The following is a 19,079-nucleotide window of genomic DNA, read 5'->3' as shown; positions in this document are numbered from 1 at the left end:
AGAGACAGGGACAGAAAATTGCAGGATGAGAGTTATTGTGCAAACACACACATTCAGGACAAATTCACATGTAATTCAGGATAATGCGAGCATGCAAACTGCAGTATCTGAGTTGATTTTTCTTAGAATTAATTGTAAAACAGAATTAATTTATGGTTGCTTTCCCATCCATATTACTTGGAATGAGGTGGATAAAAGTGTGTTAGTGTTTTTTAAACAGATGCTCAGGGAAATAGTTTAGCACTATTTCGTATTTCTGGTCTGAAAGATGTGTTGATTCCTTCTTGATTCCAAATCAGCTGTATCTTTCTCAACAAGGGTTAACTTATTCTGTGTCCGATTCAAGGGCTATCATGTCAGGACATGAGCGCTTAAATCAAGGAAATACACTGTAATGTATTCACGTCTACATGGCTGTCCATCTCAACAGAGAATCTACTGGAGGCATGCACCCAAGAGAAACATACATTTCTTTGCCAGTCTGCTTTTCTGTTAAAACTACATGAGAATGGAATACTATTCGGAGAATAAGAGATCTAGGTAGATATATAGTACATATTAATTATTTATGGTTCAATTAAAGAATTGGAAAATTACTAAACTTTTTCAATTATAATAATTTCAATTATATATTTTATTAATTTATTTATTTTAATTGTGTTATGCATTTTTGTATTAATTAATTAATTGGCCTGAATTAGTAGGTGATATGTATTAATTAATGCATTTATTTATTTATTATTACAATGAGAACAATATCAACATATTATATATGAGAACAATATATATATATATATATATATATATATATATATATATATATATATATATATATATATATATATATATATATATATATATATATATATATATATAAACTATGTTTTATTATAGACAACCTATTAAAAACATAACAATATTTAAATTAACTATTTAAATGATTAAGCATGGCCATTTTAACATCACATATGGATATGCTGATATAATCTATCTATTAGAGAAGCAATTTTTTTTTTTTTCATTAATTATCTAAATTTAATGATCAAAAACATAATATTTAGCTGTGAACCAAATTCTGCATGTAACCCTGTTATCACATTAATTTGCACTGGTCACTTAAAATCATGACTGTCATCAAGCAACATAATTTGAACTCTTTCAACTGCATGACATTTTTATTTTATTTTTTTCTAATAAGTTTGTTAATAAACCATAAAACTTTTGGTTCCAAACTAACTAGCGGCTACTAAGTGACAGCTTAATTTGGTTTACATTTGATACCCTGTTATTTGCAACCCTGTTAACCTTTTTATTTCTCCACTACTGCCACATGCTCAGTTGGGGTTTAAAAGATACTTAATATTCAGCAATATTATCAATTTGTCTACAATGGATGAGAACAAAACTTTTAGAAAATTGAGCTGGATAATGAAGATGGTCTTGTTAATGCATTTATTACATTATTGAAAAACTTCATTTGCAACATTATTACTATTTTTTCCTTTTTTCATTATTGTCCTGTTTATTACTGTGTTTGAACATTAATTTTAGTAAGACGTTTGTAAAAACATTTTACACATTTTAAAATGTTTTGACCTTTGCATGTTGACAACATTTTCTGAACTTCCGTTTACTAAACTTATGTTTTTTATGTTTTATTTATTATCAGTACCTATTCTGCCCCCTCTTGTTTTAGATCGCCATCTCATAAGCTCAATGCACCGATAAAATTGTACAAATATTAGAAAAGTTGACAGAAGCATTCAGCATACAGAAGAATTCAGGACAAAACCATGATGGCAGATCATTCATACAGCACACACTTTTAAAGCAAAACCTGTTTAAAAGGAATCTTTCTATTAACTTGAACTTTTACTTGCTTTCAGAATCACTCATTCAGAGAATGAGTTTAGCTCAGGGATATATTATTTATAAATACGGTATCACTTGCATAGTAATTATTCCAGTCTATTAATGATATATATAAGTAATATGGAGGGCAGATCAGTGATCATACATTATGGCTGGCGCTGCAGCAGTCTAACAGATGAGAGAGAATGCATTTCTCTATGAGATCACCGATAGAGTCAACCTTGAAAAAAAAAAACTCTCCTGACCTGACAGTTAACTGCAGTGTAACAGAAAAGAAATGACATAATTCAGCAAGAGGACAATGATCATGCAGTGTCACGAGGGCAGAGCCAATCATAAAGCAGGATGCTGTAGGGAGCTGCATGCATGTGCAAGAGCAGTCACAACAACAATGTAAACACATTGGAAAATGTGCATTGAGAGAACTGAGCATACCTTGTGGAGACTTCACCATATGCGCGAACCCTTGGAATAAAAAAACACGAGAGCAATAGACAGAAAGAGAGAAAACTTGAGAACACCAATACCAATACTGTTCAGGTATTGTGACCACTCATGGTTTGCTGGGAGACAAACCATGGCTATCACACTAAAGCTGAAGCTTTCTGCAATATAAAAAGCTTCTCATTCAGAAAAGAGATTGATAACATTTTTATCATGTCTTTGAGATATATTTATTGGTGGCTTAAACTGTTCTAGTTCAGTATATTTTCAGATGTAATTTATTCCTGTGATGCGGAAGCTGGATTTTTTAGCAACAGTCACTTCAGTCTTCAGTGTCTCATGATCCTTCAGAATGCTGATTTGGTGCTCAAGAAACATTTCTGGTTATGAAATTGTAAATTATAATAATTTGATTTAAAAATGTAAATTATAATAATCATCATAATAACAGTTGTTCTGTTTCATATATTTTTTTTGTAGAAACTGAATTTTTTGTAACAATGTAAAAGGCTTTACTGTCACTTCTGATCAATTTTAATGCATCCCTGCTGTTTTTTTTTTTTTTTAATCATATGTGATTATTTGATTTTAATTTGATTAATTAATCAGCATTTAATGTAATAAATTGGATGATTTTATAAGCCTGACAGCTAATAGTAATGCATTATTGTATTATGAGAAGGAATGTGTCATTAGACGCTTTCACACATACAGCCTTTATCAGAAAAGTATACATTTACCCTTATATTCCAGCTTAATTGACAGCTATGAGGTCACAAAATTCTGAATGACCACAAATGAACTCAATTGCTCTGTGGCCTTTACTTCTATCATGACACGGGACTCAAAAATGTCACGTGTCTTAATTTAGGAACAAAACTTCAGGAAACTTGTGCATTCAGCTCCAAATATCTTGTGTGCTCCTTTTTTCTTTTTCTTTTTCTTTTTGAGGTATATGATTATTAATGGACACTGGTGGATTATTTTAAATATCCTGATGGATTTCTAGAGGTAGCTTGTGCTACACAATTAACAAAGCTAACTATAAACAAAGATTATGTTCACTGCAGCACTGTGATAGTTTGCTTAAATACAACATGACAACAAGCACTATGATCATCTGTCAGGAGAACTACAAGCTAGGAGAAAATTACCAGTGTAAAAATATGTTACATGAAAATTTTGTGTAATTTAAAGATCACAGTAAAATATAACATCTTTAATGGTAACAATACATTTTAGCATATTTAGCATATTATTTGGACTGTGATTTAAAAATGGGGTATGTGCACAAGGTATTTGGAGTCCTGTTTTATACCATTATATGGCTTCATGTGTGAAAGTGACTATTAATGGAATAGAACATTATTTTATTTCTCTTTATCTTAGCTTTATTTGAATGCATTCAGTATGTTTTCAGAGTTTTCACAGCCTAAGACTCACTTACCGGGGGTTTTGTTCACAGCTTTTGAGAAGATGGCATAAAGGGGAAGACAGAGAAAGTTCAGCTGTTAGACAACACTTTTGACTTTGCATGGAGGCTGTCATGCAAACATTTTATTTTCAGCTGTAAACAAGACTGGTTTCTCATGCAAAGAATCAAGACTGTCCCTGTGCATGACTGTAAAACATCAAATTAATAAAAAATCCTGTGGAAAAAAAGTCTATAAAATCTGTTCAATTTTCTAAGAGAAGCAGATTGACATTATTACTTCAAATCACTCCATCACTTCGAGAATATTGCTAAAGTGTCCAGAATGCCACAGAGTTCCTCACATACTCTGGATGAGGCCATAAATCCAAGCAGGTTACTAAGCCAGCTGTCCGATGTGGACCATGTGGATTTACGAGGTTGTGAGTTTTGTGGATTTCTGAACACAGAGAATTACTCTCACTGAAGACTCAGGCATATAGTTATCCAATTGAATCCTACACAGCTGTTTTTGTTTTTGAATAAACCTGTTTAAATTAATGCACACTGATTGGAAGAGGAGAACTGCACATTTCAACCAAATAACGATGTACTGTAAAGCCTCAAACCAGGCCATTAAGATTGTAAATCGTACATGAATCACCTGAAAAAAATCTCTCTATTAAATTCAGTTTGACCAACCAATTTAATTCAAAGAAAAAAACTTCAATCTCAAGGAGCCTGTCATATCTAAAAAGCTGCAGATAAAAGCAAAGCATGCTGATTTACTGAGAAACAAAAGACTAAAATCATCTACATACTTTTTTTTTTTAATTGTTTGATACACTTGAATTTGGTAAACACAGAGGATTTTGAAAAGTTTGTTTCCTGGGAATAAAACCCACAACCTTCCAAATTACTTTGTATAAGTTTTGGCAGGTTTGTCTAATGTTTTTAGAAGACTTTATCTCTTTATCTTTAAAATGCATTGAATTCATTATTATTATTATTTTTTTTTAGTAACATTCCATGGGAATTTAGCCTATGAATTTGCTTTTACGAGCAGCATTTTCTACAGCCTGAGCTAAATATTGCATATCATATAGACAAGTTAGCATAAAATTTTTTAACTAACATGTCTGTCCCTGCTTTATCAGAGGCAATTCAGCACAAGGGCGAATCACTGGCCATTGTTGAGCATGTCACACTAAGCAATCAAAGACTAGTAATTTTGCCATATGAGATTAGAGATCTTTTATGATTCCAGACATCTGCCATCTTGGAAGACAAATCCAGGTCTCCTTCCTTACTGGCTGGAAATTACCACCTGGATTTTCTTAAAGCCAAGCAAAATCAGACATCTCTATCCAAGAGTTAGAGTCTGTCTCCTTTTTTTTTTTGTCTCTTTCCTGTCGTCCCTTCAGGATTGGAACCAGAGGATGATCAGTTTATTTATTCAGTAATGCCTGGCTTATTGGATTTTCATGCTTTTAGGGCACACTTGTAAGGCTTTTAGGATTCGCTGGGTTTCTTATCTTACAGCACTAAAGCAGTAATTTCAATTGTAATTTCACTAAAGCAGTAAATTCAGTTGACAGAGACAGTCTGATGTTTCATGTCAAAGTTTAATTGTAAAGTTTAATCGACCGGCTCTGCTGGTCATCAGGATATGCTGTGTTCAGGATTCTGGGTGCTGGGTGCAAACTTCCTTGCTCCTTCTTTGATCGCCCAGCTTCACCAGAAAGTGCATGCTGATTGACCTGCATTGTTTACAAGTGAACAAAATGGCTATAGTTGTTTTTGAGCTAGACCAGTACCAAAAAAGGACTGACCCGATTCGACCAGTATAGAAACAGAGCACAACTTTTAAGATCAGTTTCAATCTACAACCCGAATTCCGGAAAAGTTGGGACGTTTTTTAAATTTTAATAAAATGAAAACTAAAAGACTTTCAAATCACATGAGCCAATATTTTATTCACAATAGAACATAGATAACATAGCAAATGTTTAAACTGAGAAAGTTTACAATTTTATGCACAAAATGAGCTCATTTCAATTTTGATTTCTGCTACAGGTCTCAAAATAGTTGGGACGGGGCATGTTTACCATGGTGTAGCATCTCCATTTCTTTTCAAAACAGTTTGAAGACGTCTGGGCATTGAGGCTATGAGTTGCTGGAGTTTTGCTGTTGGAATTTGGTCCCATTCTTGCCTTATATAGATTTCCAGCTGCTGAAGAGTTCGTGGTCGTCTTTGACGTATTTTTCGTTTAATGATGCGCCAAATGTTCTCTATAGGTGAAAGATCTGGACTGCAGGCAGGCCAGGTTAGCACCCGGACTCTTCTACGACGAAGCCATGCTGTTGTTATAGCTGCAGTATGTGGTTTTGCATTGTCCTGCTGAAATAAACAAGGCCTTCCCTGAAATAGACGTTGTTTGGAGGGAAGCATATGTTGCTCTAAAACCTTTATATACCTTTCAGCATTCACAGAGCCTTCCAAAACATGCAAGCTGCCCATACCGTATGCACTTATGCACCCCCATACCATCAGAGATGCTGGCTTTTGAACTGAACGCTGATAACATGCTGGAAGGTCTCCCTCCTCTTTAGCCCGGAGGACACGGCGTCCGTGATTTCCAACAAGAATGTCAAATTTGGACTCGTCTGACCATAAAACACTATTCCACTTTGAAATAGTCCATTTTAAATGAGCCTTGGCCCACAGGACACGACGGCACTTCTGGACCATGTTCACATATGGCTTCCTTTTTGCATGATAGAGCTTTAGTTGGCATCTGCTGATGGCACGGCGGATTGTGTTTACCGACAGTGGTTTCTGAAAGTATTCCTGGGCCCATTTAGTAATGTCATTGACACAATCATGCCGATGAGTGATGCAGTGTCGTCTGAGAGCCCGAAGACCACGGGCATCCAATAAAGGTCTCCGGCCTTGTCCCTTACGCACAGAGATTTCTCCAGTTTCTCTGAATCTTTTGATGATGTTATGCACTGTAGATGATGAGATTTGCAAAGCCTTTGCAATTTGACGTTGAGGAACATTGTTTTTAAAGTTTTCCACAATTTTTTTACGCAGTCTTTCACAGATTGGAGAGCCTCTGCCCATCTTTACTTCTGAGAGACTCTGCTTCTCTAAGACAAAGCTTTTATAGCTAATCATGTTACAGACCTGATATCAATTAACTTAATTAATCACTAGATGTTCTCCCAGCTGAATCTTTTCAAAACTGCTTGCCTTTTTAGCCATTTGTTGCCCCCTTGCCAACTTTTTTGAGACCTGTAGCAGGCATTAAATTTTAAATGAGCTAATTAAGTGGATAAAAGTGTAAAATTTCTCAGTTTAAACATTTGCTACGTTATCTATGTTCTATTGTGAATAAAATATTGGCTCATGTGATTTGAAATTCCTTTAGTTTTCATTTTATTAAAATTTAAAAAACGTCCCAACTTTTCCGGAATTCGGGTTGTAACATCTGAATAAGCTTTTCTTTGGAGAAACTTTTTTAGAGATTCCTTAGAGACTTGTAATGTTAACATATAAACCTTTCAAAACTCAGAGAATGTTAAGATATGGTATGTTTCTATAGCTTGATTTCATCTTAATTCTTTGTGATGAACTACACTACCCATAATCCTGAAGAGAGATCCCGAAGTCACATTTATGGGTATATAAATCACACCAAACATATACTTTTAAAGTCAGCATGAAAATGTATAAATGCCTCATCCCTGAAGAATGTTTTTTTTTTTTTACCTTATGTTTTAATCATAATATTGTAACTTGGTCTTCTAATAAAACATTCTCTGGTGATGTATGCTGGATTTCTCTTATACTTTAATCTGCTTCAACACCAAGGAACCCATGAGTTATCAGTGTTGCAGTACTTGAGTCCAAGTACAAGAGCATATTTTCATGGTCATGGTCTTGCCTTGGAGCATTTGGACTATGACTTGACTTGGACTAAGAGTACTACAACACTGCAGACACATTTTGTGGTCACTTTGTGTATGCTGTAGAGGTTTGTGTGACACTCATATGAAACCAGGCTTCATTAACCCTGCAGGAAAGCATATTTCCACTATCTAAATCACTTTTTAACCCTCCTCAACTCTCTGTCTTAACACATACAGTACAGACCAAAAGTTTGGACACACCTTCTCATTCAAAGAGTTTTCTTTATTTTCATGAAAATTGTAGATTCACACTGAAGGCATCAAAACTATGAATTAACACATGTGGAATTATATATGGAATTATATACATAACAAAAAAGTGTGAAACAACTGAAAATATGTCATATTCTAGTTTCTTCAAAGTAGCCACCTTTTGCTTTGATTACTGCTTTGCACACTCTTGGCATTCTCTTGATGAGCTTCAAGAGGTAGTCACCTGAAATGGTCTTCCAACAGTCTTGAAGGAGTTCCCCGAGAGATGCTTAGCACTTGTTGGGCCTTTTGCCTTCTGTCTGCGGTCCAGCTCACCCCTAAACCATCTCGATTGGGTTCAGGTCCAGTGACTGTGGAGGCCAGGTCATCTGGCGCAGCACCCCATCACTCTCCTTTTTGGTCAAATAGCCCTTGATGCCTTCAGTGTGACTCTACAATTTCATAGTCATGAAAATAAAGAAAACTCTTTGAATGAGAAGGTGTGTCCAAACTTTTGGTCTGTACTGTACTTAACCCTCTTCTGGTGTCGGTTTTGACTTGGAATGGACTTGGACTTGAATAAGCTGACCTCGACTACAATACTGCCTCCTTTGTCAACAAAATGGCTGCCTGTAAAAACAATACACGTGCCTCCACTTTGACTGGTTACTTGAAGCACTGGGAGAGAGAGAAAGAGGGTTTATCGCCTTCATGTGACCATATCCCTCTTGATGACATGCTGATCAGCTTTAATCCTTTGCTCTATTTTTCATCCCTAAACTCAAATCCCAACATTTCCCTACGTTGGGTCAAAAGACACAAATGCCAACTGCGCCTTAATCAGGTCGCAAGTCCTTTCCCCCTTTTTTTATTGACCTACTTTTGTAGTAAGATTATAGTAACTGTCATATTTCCACGTATATTTATTAATCCTAACAGCTAAGCCCACAATGATTGTTTTGACTTTTTTTCACATGCTGTTGAGCAATAATTGTTTTCTAGGCTAAATGAATAAATAAATAAATGTGTAGCTCTCAAGTGAAGAAAATAAGGTGCAGCTAATCACCGGAAAGTTGTTCTTTTTCATTAAGTCTCTTAATAATTAAAGCATAGAGTAAGTACTTCTTTATAATGCAGTTTTTTTTTTATGCAAACAAACTAAGAGTTTAAACTAATCGAATGTGTCTGAAATGTGACAAGTACAGAAACATCCCTGAATTTAATGTTTTGTAGCTGGAATTACAATAAAGTGTCTGGCTGCTGTGATCTCAAAAACTAAACAATGTGTCTCTCATCCACATTGGCAGGGCAGACAGAACATGTGTTTTATGGCTAAACACATATTTTTTTTAATAAACCTGCTGTTTAAGGCAGATTTCCACATGAAAATACTGACGGTTGTGCTCCTGCTGGGGTGGTGTGGCCCTTCTAGTGCTTTCAGACACACTGAGGTATGTTGTATGCTTTCCTGAGCCATCTGCATGCTCTGGCGGCCTTTGCAAGCCTGTTGCCGTGTCTGTCTGTACTTAAAACAATAGCAGGTTGGACAGATTATCAAGGGTACACATAAGTTCTGAGCTCACATTTGTTACTTTGGTACATACCGTGCTGTTAAATTGCACCAACACTAAAAGATGAATTCAAAAACAATTAGGCAGACCACTGGATCTGGAGTTTGTCCAGTTTCAACCTGCAATCCTGTTTAACCAGGTCACCAAATGTGCTGAATTTAGCATTGCATCATGATTATCTACATTGAGCCATTCCTATTATTATTTTTGTATTATTATTATTATTATTATTTAGTATAAACATGCCCCAAGTATGCCCCAACTATAGGCACTTTTTTCTCTCACACTTCTTTTTTCAATAATTCTGAAACCCCATCACAATGTAATTTATACTATGTCTCAAAACATGAATCCTGCAATTTAATGACAATTGTGGAAATGACATTTTTTGATAAAGTGGGTGCCTCATTTGTCTTCACTGACCTTACTCCTTAGAGGCAAAATTATTCAGTGTGGTAGAACTGTCATAATTACTGAAATGGTTTATGTTTATTTTTGTTTTTGTTTAGATGATCATACATTTTTATAATCATAATTTCCATATTGGACAACTAAAGGACTGGCACTGGGACTACAGTAAATCTAAAATCTACATATAAAAGGAATAATCTACATCTAAGAAAAACATCTCCAAGTCAGTTTCAAAGTGATCTTATATAACATTTCATATACTGTACCAAAAAAAAGTTAAAATCCAACTTTTAATAAAAATGATCCCCTGGGACATAAAGAAACACCCATCAATGTAAATAAGACTCATTATACATAGTGCCTTATTCACAAAACTCTGCAATTAATTTGTTAATTTACTATTACTGCCATTAAAACTTAATTTCAATTAATTCTTAGTGAATTAACCATAAATTAGTAAATGCAGCCTTGCTGTGTGCTGCTAAGAGCATGTAAGTCCGAGTTTAAGCCCATCATTTGTCCCCATCACCCACCAGCGAATTAGCCATTTCTCTTTCGTTCTGCCCCTAATTATGAATCGCTCCCACAGCTAACTGGTGCAGTCTGTTATCAGACACGTCCATTAATCTATGGACACGACTGGCACCTGATGAAGCCAAGACAAGCTGTGACAGCCCTGACAGCCACGCCTGCGCTCAAAGCACAGAACAGGCTGAGAAAAACCCCTGCTCTGAGATTAGAGGAGGTCCACTAGCTTCACATTTATAACATCAGTTTTCCCTTGAGCAGCTGCTGACTGGCTCCTCATTAAGGGCACTTTTTTAGGCCTACTGGTTGCCAGAAGGCCAGAGACACAGAAACATCCTTCACAAGCTAGCCCTGAGCACCCTACTGATCCAGAGGTGATCTGATTAAACAGCCTGATCTCTTGTCACTACGGAGGACGATCACTTAATCTTGAAAACCAACTGAGCACTGAGGCACAAGGCTGGTGTGATCAGTCTAAAGGGCTTGGGTTTGATCATGAAATGCAATAAGTCAGTCATTGAGGTTTGGGTCTACTGATTCCCTGCCTGACTGGGTGCCTTTATATTCATGCCCTGAATAAATTGAGATGCTTGTGGAATTATAGACTATACACAGGGCACAATACAAAAAAGAGGAATCTCTTATAACCACAGCACCAAAGTCTCTTGGCAATTCAGTGTGCATTCGGAAAGTATAATCAGTTTTGAGACTTATTTTAATACCTGCTGGGGAGTCTACAGTGACAGTAATCCCAAATAGGTCTTAACACTGAAGTACAGTTGAAAAAAAAGAAACTTGACCATTTAGAAATAAGAAATTTTCTCATCTCAGAAAGTAGAAATAAAATCTCAGTTTAAAAGGTTAATTTCTTGAAATTGTGGTGTACCTTCCATTGTCTGGAATGTGCAGGATCTGGATATTTGATGGAAAAGGTATAATTTAACCTATAACAATTATTATAAAAAACAAAAAACCACAATGGATATGCCTGCAAAAAGTTTGTGTGAAAACAGTGAAAAAAATATCTGTAACATGTCAAGGTAACCAATGCTGACAGGAACTGTCACTCAATCAGTGATATATTGAGCAAAATAATTACTGATAATCAAAACATTATTATTATTAAATATGTTACAGATCGACACCTTAAATAGCATTAGTGGCCATAAATACTATTTGGAAACTTAAACCATGCTTTAAAATGTAATGTAATTGAACAACTGGCATCTTCATCTAACTTTAACCATTTTTGCAAATGTAGCAAGTTGGTATTGCAGGGATTTTTAGTGGATGTATATTGTCAATTCTTTTCAAGTCTATAACTGGTTTCCTAGTAACTGTTGCATATATGTATATGTCTGTTTCACTTGAAAGTGTTTGTAGGCTAAATTTATTTAAAATAAATACCATACTGTATGTTTTATTCATGTAATGTATTTACACATTTCTTTAAGGATGACACAGTGTCTAAATGCACTGTGAGGTGTAATTTAACTGCACATGTATGTATTGACTTGTAAATAAACTTACCATGAATGGGAAACTGGAAAGTAAATAGGGTACATTTTGATTTCATGTTGTTGCAAGGTTTTCTTATTATTATTATTATTATTATTTATTTGTTTATTATTCATTTATTTATTTTTTGACAATCTTTTGCCTAGGTTTTCTTAGAAATAGATTTCTAACTTAATTACATCAAACTACTGGCTAGACATGTGCTCAAAATCAAGTGGAGCCATTCTTACCTTCATTGCAGTAACGACCTACATATCCTGTTTTAGAGCAGTCACAGTAAGCTTCACCGTCAGTCATGCTGCAACTGCCTCCATTTTCACAGAGGTTTTCCGTACACAAGCCTTCCATCTCTAACCGGACCTTTTGGCTTCCAAGGCGTGTTGGAACCTGAATTCCATAACCCAGGTCTGTAATAATCCCCTTGAATGGTGGCATCTCCTTAGCTGCTGGTAGTGTTAGGGCAGATGTCCGAATGTCTTGAGGCACTCCTCCAAGATAAAGGTCACTGACAATCTTCATGAACTGCCTTTGTGGTCTTACCTCGTCCACCTTTGACTCTCCGTCCAGCGCCAACACGGTTCGCAAGTTGTGCCTGCTGATGGTGGCAAAGTGCCAGCGAGTGTCATTTACCATCTTGTTGGAGGTTATAGTGGTTTCTGCACAGTCCACACTAAAATGCAACTTAAGCTTGCCTTCTTCAATACTCAGGAGCAGGAAGTCACAATATCCTCCATCGTCAAAGTAGAGAACCAGTGCATCTGATATGGCTGTTTTGAACTGAAAGCTGAGGTCACTTCTCGTGCTGGCATCCCAGCGAAGATAACGTGCCCACTGACCCTCTGAACCTGTGAACTCCAGGCCCAAACCAAGACTCAGGAAGGTGCTGAATAGTAATAGTACACGATGGGGCCAGCAAATGGGAAGCATGGTAACCAGTGGTTATGCTACAAAAGTGCAATGAACAAAATAAAACTCCTCAGATATATTTTCTGGAAAATGATATGGAGGTCATTGAAGAAACATCAAATCCTTTAGATGATAACCATATGAGTGAAGAATGTGAGGCCATTGAGGTTATTGACACATGTTATCCTAAATCCTGTTTAAGATTACTGGGATGGATTCCAAAACAGACCAAACAGCCTTGAGATTAGAAGTGGACAACTGGTCTGCTTCTGCTGTCTAGATGGGCTTTACTGACGATGTTCCTTTGAGTTGACTTTCTGGATTAAAACAGAGATGTTCCATATTGCTTCTGATTCCATTATATCGCCACATAGTAATGGCCACATTGGTCCTTCTTTACCTAATCTGTGAAGATAAAAAATGACGTACATTTTTTTATTTTATTCATTATACATTACATACACAGAAAAAAAATATTCTATATACAATGGGCAATTTTGTGTTCCCTTACACTTATGTTTCCTTAGACCAACTCAAATGTTTTCAAACTGGGGTACTGGGACAAATTTGACAAATTTGAAAGGAAAAAAATGACAAATGTATTTGTCAGGGTTTGATTTAATATATTCACCCAATCATTTAGAGTATCACAGAGTTTTATATTGTTACTGTAAGAAATCATTAGCTATAATTAAATATGATCATTTATTCAACTGACAAATGTTAAAGAATGGCTGTTAAGATCGGAGACCCAGTGAAATGCAGGAGACGAGAGATCCAAACGCAGTGTGGGTTTATTTGGGTAATCCAACTCAGAATCCAACATGCAGAGGTCAAAACCAAAAATCCATCCAAACAAATAAATGAATAAACAGGAATAGGAAAAGGAACTCGGAAGGCAAGGAAAATGGGTGACGGAAAGTAAGGACTCCATGCAGACAAACAGAAAAGGACTGGTTAATATAGGGAGGATAATGACTAACAAGTGAAGACACCTGAGTGCAATTAACAGGAGTGCAATTACTGTGATTGAGGCCAACACTCCAAAATACATTTTGCACATATATAAAGAAAACACAACTGTATTTGCATTTTGAATATCCACTGTCAAATATTTGGTGTTTATGACAGTTGACAGATGTCTGAAGGAGAGATACTGTACGTGTGTAGAATTCCATCCAACCCTGGCCTGGCTGTTGCTTTGGCATTGAGCACTCAGAGACAAAAGCCTCCCCAATCGTAACTGTTCCACAGCGGTGCAACACAGTAGCCCCTTTAACTACCTGCCCTAAATAGTTAATCTATCCCTGGCAGCCAGCTATTGAATTAAGGCAACTGATACCAACACCGATGAGTGAAGCGTGTCTTGAGCGATAGTGGTCTTGTCAGTGTTTCAAAAGAGAATAGAGCTCCACAAGATTTGAGAAGAAAGGTGAAAAGGATGACCCAAGCAGAAAGCAGTGACCACGGTCAAGACATTTACCATGCATGTCACACTAATAGGCAAGACATCATAGAGAACAGGTTTTCAGAAAGACCTCCTGTTAAGTCTGCTATGAACAGGCTGGCCTGAAACCTGATCCTCACACAAGGCACATGATAACTGGCCATTGGTCTGGCAGCAATCACATAGAGGACTTATTACAAACATAATACATACTATTGGGTTATAAATTACATAGATCCAATCAGAACTCTCCAGAGAGATTTGGACAGGACTTTTGGAGAGAGTTGTTTTGGGCATAAGCATAATAAATCCCATCTCATAAGCAAAAATGAAGAACTAAGACTAGAGATGAGGAATTAAGACTCTGAAGTACTGTATGTGTGTGTGCCATATGCTCTGTAATCCATAGAAAATTCACTCAAACAGAATAAATGTTCCATTTGGTTCCCAAAAGGCAAAAGAGCATGAAAAGCTTACACATAACTATCAGAGGAAAAGTCTTCCATCTGTCTTAAATGATTTACAGACATTTCCAGCATGTTTTATTCTCTGTGAGCAAGGTCAAGATGCTGGGTACTGGAAACAACAAATATATATGCTGCTGATTACGTCTTATATACCATATGTGCTTTCGTCCAATGTCATGTCAATCTCTGCTGGGTTTCTCCTGCAAATGTCTCTCAAATGCTTAATGTCTGAATTTATCTTATCGAAAAGGCAATTTGACATCAAGACATCCAATACCTCCTGACATGCATTCACAAAAAAAAAAAAAAAAAAAAAAAAAAAAAGAAGAAAAAAAGGAGAAATCAACATAAAAAAAACCTCACAAGCAAAAGTAAGCTGCAGCGTAATAATAATGTGCAGCGGCATGGGCGTTATGGAATAGAAATGATTCATCACACACAGTTTTAAATGGGATTACCAATTAAATGAATGGTTTACCCCAAATATGATTCTGTTATCATTTACTCACCATCATGTCTTTCAAATCCTGATTTACTTTTGTTCTGTGGAAAACCAAAGCAGTTATTTATAGCAGAACGTTGAAGTTGGTAATTTTCATACAAAACCAAAGTAATATAGTGCACAGGTCTTATGGGCTACTTGTAATTATGCAATTATTTATTTTATTTTATTTTTTTAAAGCTTGACAGGCTCTCTCTCCATCTATCTTTCCAAGAGGGCTGATCAGACATTCTGATAAACATCTCCTTTGGTGTTCCATAAGAGAGAAAAAAGTGACACACTTCAACCCTTTAAATTGTTTCTGTATTCAAAAGGAAAACACACACGCATACATACACAAATACAGGCATATGAGAAGCTGGAAAGAGGGATATATATATATATATATATATATATATATATATATATATATATATATATATATATATATATATATATATATATATATATATGTATATACAGTATACAGAGAGAGTGAGAGGGCGAGAGAAAGATAGAGAACATTTTCAGGTCAAATTATGGTATAAAAACCCACCATCTTTATCTAAAAGTAACGTAGTAATATCATCAGTAGGCTGCTGACCTTGAGGTATATTCAGTTCTTTTACATGTCATTTATATGGCAGCTACAAACTGTAAAACTGAAAATATCAGCAATATTTTGGAATAAACAAAACTGTAGCATTATTACTTTAACATTCTTCAAGGCCATGAAAGTTTTGCACTATTAAAGCAGAGGGGTGGGTTGGGGGTAGGGGATCCTGTTCAGACTGCTGCTTGCATCTGTCATCCTTCAGTACCTTCTTTAGCAATGACAGTAGATCTCAAACATCCATTAAATATTTCAGAAATGTTTATGACTAATAGGATTAATAGGATACAACAATAAGATTTTTTCTATCTCTTTCATGTTGCAAAATAAAAAGTATATTTCGAAATTAAATTGCAAACGTTTGCATTATAAGAATATGGCTATCCCAGAGAAAATGCACGGAAGATATGCGTTTAAAATATATATTTATAAATACTCAAACGGCAAAACATGGTAGTACAACAGGAGTAATGCGATTTAATTTCCAAACGCATTTGTGAAACTCTCTAAATCTCTTAAAGTAGTTCTGATTTACCTTATATGATGCAGATTGTACTAAACCGATGGAGAATCCGGTTTATTCAACAAATTTTCAAAAAAAAAAAAAAAAACACTTTATCCACATTTCGAGTGATGCAGCGCAGATGGAGTGATGCCTAGGTCAAATCCAGTGTAGCGGGATAATCCGCGTATCCAGAGCTCGCTGTCGTCCGCTCGACTGAGGAGCTGAAGCCTGTCCTGTGATCGCGAGCTTCGCGGCTCCGCCCACCACTTACATTAAACACGCCATTTAAAGACGTACCAAGACAAATATAGCGCTTTCTGTCAGAAATCGCCCTCAGGTATCTCTAAATAAGTGAATATCAATATAAATCCTACATTTAACATAATCTCCCCAGTTTTAGGAACACTGGAAGTATCTGGGGAAGTCTCCATGGTCCTGAATAGTGCCTTGAACTGCCCAGCTACTAAACTTAAAAAGTAAAGTTTTGTAAAATCAATTCTAAAACCACGTTTATACATTCTAATAGATACATTATGTTACTGTCATGGGCATGCGATATTTTTGTGATTAAGAAATCTAGTCTGTCGACGCTCAGATCATAGCGAATGTTGTCTTGCCGTTGCCGTGAGATATAAAACGGAAAAGTTAATGAAAAGATCATTGACCCGGCTTAATGAGGCAGTGTGAGTGTCCTATGGGAACAAGCATGAGAATGCAAATGCACATGCACACAGGAGACGCGAACGTTTGTCTCAGGCGCAGTGATAATTTGTGTGTGTGTGTCTATGTGTGTGTGTGTGTGTGTGTTTATGTATAATATAGTATAGTATTCCTGTAGCTCAATTGGTAGAGCACTGCATTATCAAGCGCAAGGTTGGGGGTTCGATTCCCCAAGAACACATGATAGGTAAAAATTGATAGCCTGAATGCACTGTAAGTAAGTGTCTGCATAAATTTAATTTAATTTAAATTTTATATATATATATATATATATATATATATATATATATATATATATATATATATATATATATATATATATATATATATAAAGAGTGAGTGAATGATCACAAAATGTTGTAAACATTACATTGCGTTTGAAATATATATTTTAACAGGGCATTCAATCAAAATGATTTGCAGTGCTAGGAAAATTTTAATGAATTGCTCCAGAGTATGCTTATAGTAAAAGTAGTCATTAGATACAGCACCAGGCCCGGATTGGCTAATCGGGAGCACCGGGAAACAGTGGCGCCCCCAGAAAATGTTAACAGGGGTGGCCAAATGAGGCCACAGTAAATTTTGGGGGTGGCACATTAAAATAAAGAAAAAAAAAATAAGGGTTTGCAATATAGACAAAAAGTTATATCTCTGTGAGTTCTAGGATTTTATCGATAACGATAATTACACTATTTTGCTGAGTGTTATTGTGCTGATATCTTATTTTTAATTGTGCAGACACCTGAGTTCTCTTACGAGAGCTCTCTCGTACTGCGTCTTAGCTAAGACGCTACGGGAAAAGTCTCTTTTCACGAAATACTGAAGCAAAAAATTATCCTTAATTTTGTATTTTTGTAAAGCGCATTTGCAGCAGTACACAGCCATAGGCGAGACGGCTCGCTCGCTCACTGGCTTGTTCTGCGGCAACTGCACAGCCTATCGAGCGCAGGCTGATGCAACATCAGACCAATAAGGGCGCTTCGCGCCCTTCTTGCCACTTCCCGCCGAAACGGGTGTAGCCCAACCTATAAAAGGAGCTCGAAAAGGCTGACTCACCTGATTTTTCATCTCTTCAGCGAAGCTCACGCATCGCTGGATCACGAGGAAGCAAGCGCCGTCTGGAAGAGCATATCAGCAGGACGAGCCATCCTGAAGCCGCTGGCACCGCCGCCTTCCACTGCCGTTCCTGCTGCGCTATCCGGCGCCCATATCCTTTATAATCCTTGTTCTGTTATACTCTGTGTGTGTGTTCGCCCTGCGACGCACATTCACAAAAGAGCTGCGTCTTTTTAAAGATGCCTTCGTGCGGCTCGTGCAGAACCCCGCTCAGCGAAGGAGATCGTCATGTCATCTGCGTCTCCTGTCTGGGTGAAGACCATGCAGCGCTCGCGCTCGCTGATGGCGGATGTCCTCATTGCGAGCTGATGCCTATGGTGACTCTGAGGACTCGCCTGGCATCCTTCTCGAAGCCTGCATCATCCGCTGCGCCGCAGCGCCGTAAGAAGCGCCGCTCGCAGCGCCTACCAGAACCGCCTCCAGCTCGGCCGAGCTCGCCGGTTCCCTCCGCTTCGCCGGTCTCCCCTGCATCGCTTCCCGATGCTCAGTGTCCGCTGCTTGCCGACGCGTCATCGGAGGAAGTGGATCTCAGGCCCGCGTCGGAGGAAGAAGACACGTGCTCTCTGCTTGCTTCGGGCAGTGAGGGTTGGACGAGCTCCGTGGATCTCGCGCCAGCTGCTCAGAGGCCCAGCAGACGGGGGGATATCGATAAGGAGCTGATGCGTGTACTCTCGTTGGCCGCGGCGAGCCTCGGCCTCGAGTGGTCTGCACCAGCGCCCCCTTCGCGTTCCCGGCTGGATGGTAGCTATCTTCCGGATGAGCGCTCTTCCTCAAGCTCAAAACACGCCCCTTTTCTTCCTGAGCTTCACGAAGAAGTGGCGAAGGCTTGGGACGCTCCATTCTCCGCTCATCTGTTTCGCCAGCATTCTCCACACTGGACGGTGCTAAGAACAGAGGCTACC

The 19,079-nt window shown here is 37.3% G+C and overlaps 1 protein-coding gene across 12 annotated transcripts in view; it reads right to left on the bottom strand.

Moving 5' to 3' along the window:
- LOC132092740 (neurexin-3b-like) overlaps nucleotides 1-16,534 on the bottom strand; it is a 539,941-nt gene extending 523,407 nt beyond the window's left edge. For all 12 annotated transcript variants that reach the window (XR_009422248.1, XR_009422247.1, XR_009422249.1 and 9 more), the window contains exons 1-4: nucleotides 16,372-16,534; nucleotides 12,153-13,233; nucleotides 3,764-3,781; nucleotides 2,308-2,337 (exon numbers count right to left, since the gene is read on the bottom strand). Coding sequence is in view for 9 of the 12 variants with exons in the window: in XM_059499108.1 (XP_059355091.1) it covers nucleotides 2,308-2,337; nucleotides 3,764-3,781; nucleotides 12,153-12,849 (745 nt within the window). In the remaining 3 variants the exon portion in view is untranslated. The remainder of the gene's footprint in view (nucleotides 1-2,307; nucleotides 2,338-3,763; nucleotides 3,782-12,152; nucleotides 13,234-16,371) is intronic.
- Nucleotides 16,535-19,079: the final 2,545 nt, after the last annotated feature.

Source organism: Carassius carassius, chromosome 18, assembly GCF_963082965.1.
Source record: "Carassius carassius chromosome 18, fCarCar2.1, whole genome shotgun sequence".
NCBI lineage: Eukaryota > Metazoa > Chordata > Actinopteri > Cypriniformes > Cyprinidae > Carassius > Carassius carassius.
This window is presented reverse-complemented; position numbering and strand designations above follow the sequence as displayed.